At 47.1% G+C, this 9,044-nt stretch overlaps 1 protein-coding gene across 1 annotated transcript; it reads left to right on the top strand.

Annotated features, from left to right (window-relative positions):
• Positions 1-883: 883 nt before the first annotated feature.
• RTL9 (retrotransposon Gag like 9) lies at positions 884-6,034 on the top strand. The gene is made up of 3 exons (XM_069464219.1): positions 884-1,114; positions 1,403-5,407; positions 5,918-6,034. The coding sequence occupies exons 1-3, from the start codon at positions 884-886 to the stop codon at positions 6,032-6,034; spliced, it is 4,353 nt and encodes a 1,450-aa protein (XP_069320320.1).
• Positions 6,035-9,044: the final 3,010 nt, after the last annotated feature.

Below are 9,044 nucleotides of genomic sequence, written 5' to 3'. Positions count from 1 at the left end.
AATGTTCTCATCTATAAGATGAAGGAAGAATTCTACCAAAATCTCTTAGTGTTGCTGTGGGGATAAAATGAGATGATGCATGTGAAGTGCCTAGCAGAGTGCTTGCCAGTCAGTGCATGCTCAAGAAATGTTCGCTGTTGGTATTTCTGTTGCTAGTTTTCTTGTTGTTATTATTATGAAGGCACAAGGCCACTAGGCTGATGACTTTTGTTACATTGTCCCCAAAGTAGCAAGTCTTCCAGTTTTAGCATGGGTAGGCTATGGGGACATGTCAACATTGTGTAATGTTTGCATTAGTTTCCAAGCTGTGTGTTAAAGAGCCCCTTTTGGGGCTTCTTATGGCAGCAGGGCTGGAGAAGTAGGACTTTGGGATTGTCCACCCCTATGTCATCAGAGGAACTTGAAATCTGTGCATACTATAGACTGGGCTTCAAGTGAGCCATGGTCTAGGATGTCAGAGAAATAATTGAATACAATTTAGGGATGCCAAAGACTAGGCAACCTCCGGGAGGGGGTGAGAGTCAAAGATATACATTTTGTTGTTGTCGCAGTGATCTTATTTTAGCCCCAATTCTGGCTAATCTGAAAAAGCTGGTGAAGTGGGAATAATAACTATCTATTGCACAGGATGTTGTAAGACCCACATGGAATAATGCTTATAAAGCCATGCACGTTATAAGCAGTTGTGTACAGTTGCATAAAGTACAGTGCCTAGCACATAAGTGAGCAATAAATGGTAGTAGTAGTGGTGGTGGTTGTTATTATTATTAATAATAATAATAATAAGGAGGATTTTCAGTTCATAGACTGTTGCTCCTAGTCATTGATCAGATAAATGCTTTCCTTTTCCTGAGGAGGACATTCAGGCCATCAGAGTAGTAAAATGGGGACTAAAACGCTGGCCAGAATTCAGCGAGGTCGAGGAACTAATGATTATCCTGGGCCAAAGGGCTTTCCCATCCAGTACCTTGGCGGTCTTGTAAGCGCGGCTGTGGGACAGAACGTAGCCCAGGAACCGGCACTTCTCACACATGGCCAGAAGGTGGTGCTGCCGCTTCATTTGATCCAGGATTGCCTGGGTTCGCTGCTAAGGTTGCTGGCATCTACAGCACTCGTAAACTGAGAGGCTGTGCTGTGTAACTAGGTGAGTTGATTTGAAAAGGATAGAGGCAGAAGGGATATTTTCTCTAGCTCCAAAGTTGCTCATTGCTGCACAGCTTCTTTAATCTGATAGGCCCATCTTCAATACCATGTACCTGGCAACATATAAAAACAGGTCTCCACCATGAACCATTTGTCTCCCAACCTCCTTGATATTGACTTTTGACTCTAAACTTGTTTCCTGTTTGCAGATTTTCTTGCTACTTGAGCTTCAGCAGGACCCCTGATGTCATCACTTTAGGGGCTCTCTCCACACTGTCCTGTGGCCGTGGCAGATATATCAATACGCTTACATTCACTGCGATTCAACGATACGATGAGGGAGGAAAATATTGACCCTCAAAACAGGGGAATGACCTTCTCTAGACCAATGCCAGAGACCAGAGCTGATGTCCAAATCCTGCATCCTCATGCACAGTTGCCTATAGTCTCAACTTCAGCCTCAAACCCTGGAGGGACTTCCACACAGTTGATGACACCCTCAGGCTTTGACACTATGTCTACATCTCTAATGGAAGCACCAAACTCTGGAGCAGTGTCCCCACTGCTAATGCAAGATTCAGACTCTGGGGCACTGTCCCCATTGCTAACGCCAGCCTCAGACCCTGGGGAACTGTCCCCATTGCTAATGCCAGCCTCAGATTCCGGGGCACTGTCCCCATTGCTAACGCCAGCCTCAGATTCAGAAACATTATCGCCATTGCTGTCCACTTCAGATTATGGGTTAATGTCTCCAGGGATGATGACAATTGCTGACTTTGGAGCCATGTCCACAGCATTAATGGCAGCTCCAGATTCTGCAGAGCTATCACCATTGGAAATGCCAGCTCCTTCCTCTGGAGCAATGTCTACATCTATAATGAGCACCTCGTCCCCTGAGGCAATGTCCACACCATTAATGCTAGCTCCAGATCCTGGAGAGATATCCCCACTCCTCATGCCAGATATAAACTGTGGAGGGATGTCCACACAGCCAATGTCAGATCCAGGCTCTGAAGCAATGTCCCCGTTGCAAATTACAGATGAAGACACTGAAGCGATGTCCAAAGTGCTAATGACTGCCCTAGCCTCTGGAGAGATATCTTCGCTGCTAATGTCAGGCACAGACTCTGAAGCGCTATCCTCACTGATAATGTCAGCCCTAGCTTCTGGAGATACATCAACCCAGCCAACAAGCACCCAAGACTCTGGCGGAATGTCCACCCCACTCATGTCAGAACCAGACTCTGGAGTAATGTCTTCGCTGCTAATGTCAGATCCGGACTCTGAAGCAATGCCCACACTGCTACTGTCAGTCCCAAATGCTGGAGAAATGTCTACATTACCAAAGCCAGCCCCAGACACTGAAGCAGTGTCCCCACTGCTAATGACAGCCCTAGCCTCTGGAGTGATGCCTACCCAACTAATGTCAGCCCCAGGCTCTGGTGTGATGTCTCCATGGGTAACACAAAATCTAGACTCTGAAATCATGTCCACTCCACCAATGACAGCAACAGCCTCCAGGGTGATGTCCACACCATCAGTGAGAGCTTCAGACTCTGGAGCAATGCCTACACCACTAACGAGAGCCCCAGACTCTGGAAATATGTCTACATTGCAAAAGACAGTCCCAGCCTCTGGAGCAATGGCCACCCCACTGATGACAGTCACAAGCTCTGCAGCAATGCCCACAGAGCAAATGCCAGCCACAACCTCTAAAGTGATGTCCACACAGTTAACAATGACCAAAACTTCTGGAGCAGTGCCCACAGGCTTTGTCAAAGCTACAGCCAACAGATCAATGTCTACACAGAGCACAAGAGCCCCAGCCTGTGCAAAGATGTCCACGCCACTGAGGAGAGCCCCAGCCTCTGGAGCAATGTCCACACAACCAATTACAGCCACAGCCTCTGGGTCAATGTACATGCCCCAATTGACAGCTCCAGCCTCTGGGTCAATGTCCATGCTGCAAATGAGAACCCCTGTCTCAGGAGCAATGTCCGTGTCACAAATGAGAACCACAGCCTCAGGATTGACATCTATACCACAAATAAGAGCCACAGCCTCTGGAGCAATATCCACCCCACTAATGACAGCAAAATTCTCTGGATCAACATCCACACTGTTAATGAGAGACACAGCCTCAGGAGGGATGTCCATGCCACCAATGAGCTCTCCAGCCACTGGGGCATTGTCCAAGCCACTAATGACATCCAAAGCCTCTGGAACAATGTTTATGGAGCAAATGACAACCACAGCTTCTGGAGCGATGTCCACACCGCTAATGAGAGACACAGCCTCCGGAGCTCTGTCCATGCCAGAAATGACAGACACAGCCTCTGGAGGGATGTCTACACTGCGAAGGAGAGCCACAGCCTCTGGAGCAATGCCCATGCCACTAATGAGGGCCACAGGGCCTGGAAAGATGCCCAGTCAGATGAGCACCCGAGACTCTGGAGGGATGTCCACATCGCTCATGAGATCCATGACCTCTGGAGGGATGCAGATGAGAGCCTCGGCCTCTGACATGATGTCCACACCAATAATGAGAGCCCAGGCTTCTGGAGCAATGACCACACCACTAATGAGAGCCTCAGACTCTGGAGAGATGTCCCTGCCACTAATGTCCCCCCTGGCTTCACAAGAGATAGCTACACCTCTGAGAGCCCCAGCTTATGGAGCAATGTCTACTCCACAAATGACAGCCACAGCCTCTGGAATGATGTCCATGCCACGAAGGAAGGCTCCAGTCTCTGGAGCAATGTCCACACCACTAATGAGATCCACAGCTTCTGGAGCTCTGACCATGCCTCAGGTGATGTCCACAGCCTCTGGAGGGATGTCCATGCCGCTGATGAGAACCTCGGCCTCCAGAGCGACATCTACACCACAAATGATGCTCACAGCTTCTGGAGACATGTGCACACTACCAATGCGAGCTCCAGCCTCTGGAGGGGTGTCTCCACCACTAGTAAGAGCTCCAGCCTCTGGAACTATGTCTACACCACTAAGGAAACCCTCAGCCTCTGCAGCTGTGCCCACAGAATTAATGAGAGCTCCAGCCTCTGGAAAGATGTCCATTGCACAAACGACAGCCATGGCCTCTGGAGGGATGTCCAAGCCATTAAGGAGATCCTCGGCCTCTGGAACAATGCCCATGCCTTTCAAGTCAGCAATGGCTTCTGGAGAGTTGTCTATGCCGCTAACGAAAACCACAGCCTCTGGAGCCATGTCTTCCTTGCAAACCAGAGTCATGAGTTCTAGATCTATGTCCTTGCCACAGACGACACACACAGCTTCTGGAAGGATGACCACACCACCAATGAGAGCCTCTGCTTCTGGAGCATTGTCCACACCGCTTATGAGATCCTCAGCCTCTGGAGCGATGTCCACGCCACAAATGAGAGCCACAGCCTCTGGAGCAATGTCCATGCCACTAAAGAGGGCCCCAGACACCGGAGCAATATCCACACCGCAAACAACCTTTGGGATGATGTCCACTCTGGAAATCAAAACCACAGACTCTGGAGAGGCATCTGCCTCTCATATCAACATCACAGCCTCTGGATCAAAGCCCACACCGCACGGGACTGCCAGAACGCCTGAAACTAGGAACCCGCCACCAAAGGAAGGGCCATCTTTTGGAATGTTGACCCCAGCACTCTATTACCTCTTAGAAGAGCAGGAAGCAGCCCGGGGCTCGTGCTCTGTGGAGGAAGAGATGGAGATTGATGAGGAGAAGCAAATGAAGGTTTTTTTGGATGATTCAGAGAAAATGGCATTTCTGGTGTCTCTTCATCTGGGGGCAGAAGAGAGGTGGTCCATCTTGCAGATGGAGGTAGGAAACCCCCTCTCAGATGAAAATAAATCTTTCCTGAGCAGATCCCAGGGCTTATATGACTCCCTATCTGAGATAGACATCCTCAGTGCTGTTCTCTGCCATCCTAAGCAGGGCCAGAAGTCAGTCAGGCAATATGCCACTGACTTCCTACTGCTGGCCCGACATTTGTCTTGGTCCGATGCCATTCTACGGACCAGGTTTCTGGAAGGACTCTCGGAAGCTGTTACCACCAAAATGGGTCGGATCTTCCTGAAGGTGGCCAGCAGCCTAAAGGAGCTAATAGACAGGTCTCTTTATACCGAGTGCCAGCTGGCTGAAGAGAAGGATTCCCCGGGCAACTCAAGCCAGGTTCTGCCGACAGCCTGCAAGCGGAATAATGAGGAGGCCATGGAGAATGAACTGAGCTCCCAGCAGCAGACAGAGGAGGTAATGAGGGGGAAATACACGCAAGGTTTTTGAGAAGAAAAATGAGGAGGCAATGATAGGGAATACACCTTACTCCTTTGAGTAGAATCAGGAAGGGGCAAGGGGCAAGCACTGAGCTAAGGCGAGTGTGGCTCTGCAGTTACTTTGGGAGTATTAATCACTTTGGGAAGCAGTGTCCTGCCCAAGTTACTGAGGGCCTGGGGTGGTTAAAGTCCTAAGTCTTCTGAGTATGAGGGAACTGGTTGGGCTCAGTCCTAACTCTCTACTTGTTCCAAGTCTAATTCTAAGGGAGGGGGTCTTCTTTTGGGGGCTGGGACCCATATACAGCCACATGTGTTGTGGACTCAGACAACTAGGGAATTTGGCTAATCTAGACCTTGGTCACATTTTATACAAGTGAGATAAATTAGCCGGGTTCCTTGATCTACTAGGTCACTGAACTTAACCAGGCAGAACACCCCTTATCATAGTAAATGTGGCTCTCACCTCTGTTATTTTTCTCACTTCTAGCACCAGCATGTTCCCAAACGCTGTTACTACCTGAAAGAGCATGGAGATCCCCAAGAGGGTCTTCACGACCACCTTGGACAGAGCACAGGCCATCAGAAGGCCCCTACCAATAAGTAATGCTCCTTGGACTCTTCTCCTGTGGTATCTGACTCAGCTGCTAACTTGAGGACTGGATCCTGGACCCATTCCATTCAACTACATCATAAACCTTGTTGCCTTCACCCTTCAGCCTCCCCCTCCAGGGACATCCCACCCTATCTCTCACTTGGCTGACTTGACCTTCTCTTTCACCCACATGCCTGTGACCTGCCCTGACAATCTGAGTGTGGACTAGAAGAGCATATGGTGTATGAGGTTCTGAACTCCCAGCATCATTGAGGCCAGTCCTAGTTCTTGGTCCAGGGAGAAGTCTAGGCAGGAGAAATCATATCCTACCTCAGAAACACCTTAGAGTATTTTGCCATGTGTCAGCAGGCAAACTGGAGGAAGCCCTGGTTCCATTTCGCCTGGCAGGGGAGCCTATAAGGAGAGTGATGCCCACTCCTATACCACCCTTTTAATACAGTAGACTTCCCCCTATATGCCCCAACTCATAGCACCTAAAATGGGTCTCCAGGGCCCTTGCCCTGTTTATAGTCTCCATCCTGAGCCATTCATTTTGACCCATAATAATAATAATAGTGATAATAATGGCTAACAGTTATTGATAATGTACCATGTGACGGGCGCTGGGCTACACTCTTGACAAGCACCATCTCACTACATTCTTACAGTAACCCAACTTGCTCTTGTGTTGTCAGCTTCTGACCTCTTGATCCGTGGCTCTTATCTGGTCCCTCAGTGTGGAATCTCTAGCTCTGATCTCTGGGTGAACCCCTCAGTTATTAATTTCCCTCACTCCCCTTGGCTTTTGTGCTTCATGGCCAGCACTCTTGATGAGGGGCTTGGTCTCTAAACAGGCACAGATAGTTAGAACATAATGTGAGCAGTGTTGGCCTTCAGGTGGTGGGGTTATGGGTGTTTCTTATTTTCTTCTTTCTACTTCTCTGCTCTTTCCAGATTCTCTACAGCAAGCATGTATTACATTTGTAATCGTAAAAGCAAATAAAATTCATTTACGAAAAAAAGAATTCATTGTGGCTACTAGAATTTGATTTATTGAGTCCTTAAATCAACCAATTTTTTAAAATTTCAGAATATTATGGGGGTACATTTAGGTTACATATATTGCCTTTGCCCCACCTGAGTCAGAGCTACACATATGCCCATCCTCCAGACGGTGCGCACTGCACTCATAAGGTGTGTATATACCCATCCCCTCCTCCACTCTCCCATCTGCCCTACACCTGATGAATGTTACCTCCACATGCGCACATCAGTGTTAATCAATTAATACCAATTTGATGGTGAGTACATGTGGTGCTTGTTTTTCCATTCTTGTGATAGTTCACTTTGGAGAATGGGCTCCAGCAAACCAATATTTATTATCTAATGTGTCAGCCACTGTTTTGGGGACAGACAGATAAGGACCTACTCATATGAAAATTCCACTCCAATGGATGGGGGAGACAGACAATAAGCAAGAACACACTTAAGTTAGATTGGAGTGTGCTGAAGGCTATAAAGACAAGAAATCTGGATAATGGGGGATTTGATACAAATAGGGTCAATTTATTTATTCAATAATAGTCCATATAAATGAATTACTCAAAGGTCCTTCAAAAACAGTAGGAGTGATGTGATTAGAAACATATTTTATTTTATTTCAGGATATTATGGGGGTACATTTTGGTTACATGTTACGCCTTTGCCTCACCCAAGCCAGGATTTGAGGCATGTCCCTCCCTCATACAATGCTCACTGCATCCATTAGTTGTGAGTTTACCCACCTCCACTCCCCAACCCCCAAAGAATATTACTACTGTGTGAGCACCTTAGTGTTGATCAGTCAGTGCCAATTTGATGGTGAGTATGTGTGGTGCTTATTCCTCCATTCTTGTGATACCTCACTTCAGAGGATGGGCTCAAGCTCTATCCAGGAAAATATAAGAGGTGCTAGATCACAGTTGTTTTTTTATAATTGAGTAGTATTCCATTGTATACATGTACCATATTTTATTAATCCACTCATGGATTGACGGGCACTTGGGTTGTTTCCACATCCTTGCAATAGTGAATTGTGCTGCCACAAACATTTGAGTGCAGATGTCTTTATTATAGAATGTAGAAACATATATTTTAGAAGCTAACTTGGCAATAGTTTGGAGGCAGGATGGAGGAAGGGGTCAGAGAGAAATTGAGCCTCCTACTGCAATAGTCCAGGTGACTGGCCCTATGACTCAATCTAGATTGGTGGCAGCAGAGATGGAAAGATGGGACAGAGACCAAATCCTCTCTGAGGACTCAAGTCCACTGGTCCATTACCCTAAACATTGGGTCTGATTCCAGGAAGTAGAAAATGATTCTCAGAAAAACAAAGATTGTCAGACAAATTGGCAGCGCCATGATACTGTACATAGAAATCACCAGTGCTGGTGCCTTGGGAAAAAGAGGGTGCAATAAGTTGGGAAATACAGATTCCAGGCAGGGAGACCTCAGGCTCCTGGGGACCCAGTTTTACCCTTCTTTGGGCCTGTTTGTTCACACCTGGCCTAGTCCAGGCCCAAGGAGTTCGGATGCCCGTGTTCAGCCAGGATTGCTCTTAGCTAGGAAAAGCACTGTCGAGTTTTTTCTATACTGAAAAAAAAAAAAAACACAAAGATAATATAGAATTCACAACTCATGCCTGGAAAATGTACATAGGAAGGAAAATGTCTTAAAAATGAAGCTGATTTTCTTATAGCCATGATAATAGAGAAAAATCACAATCCTTTTATTTTTCTCCCTAGCCATTCTTCTTCCTTTTGCTTTTGCCTCTCCTCTCTTTCAAGCTAACATCACTAGAGATAAATGGAACAAATGGAGCCTAATCATACCCAACCAGAGCTCAGTCTCTGTTCTACCCATCCTAAAGTTATATTTAGAAGGGTTTCAAGAGCCACTCAGCATCTACATGGAGCTGGGCTGTCATGCCCAAGTACTTGAGATAATTTCATCTGCTATAAAATAGTCTTTCAAGTTTCTCCAG

Source organism: Eulemur rufifrons, chromosome 30, assembly GCF_041146395.1.
Source record: "Eulemur rufifrons isolate Redbay chromosome 30, OSU_ERuf_1, whole genome shotgun sequence".
Lineage (NCBI taxonomy): Eukaryota > Metazoa > Chordata > Mammalia > Primates > Lemuridae > Eulemur > Eulemur rufifrons.
The sequence above is the reverse complement of the archived record's forward strand: the minus strand, read 5'-3'. Positions and strand labels throughout refer to the sequence as shown.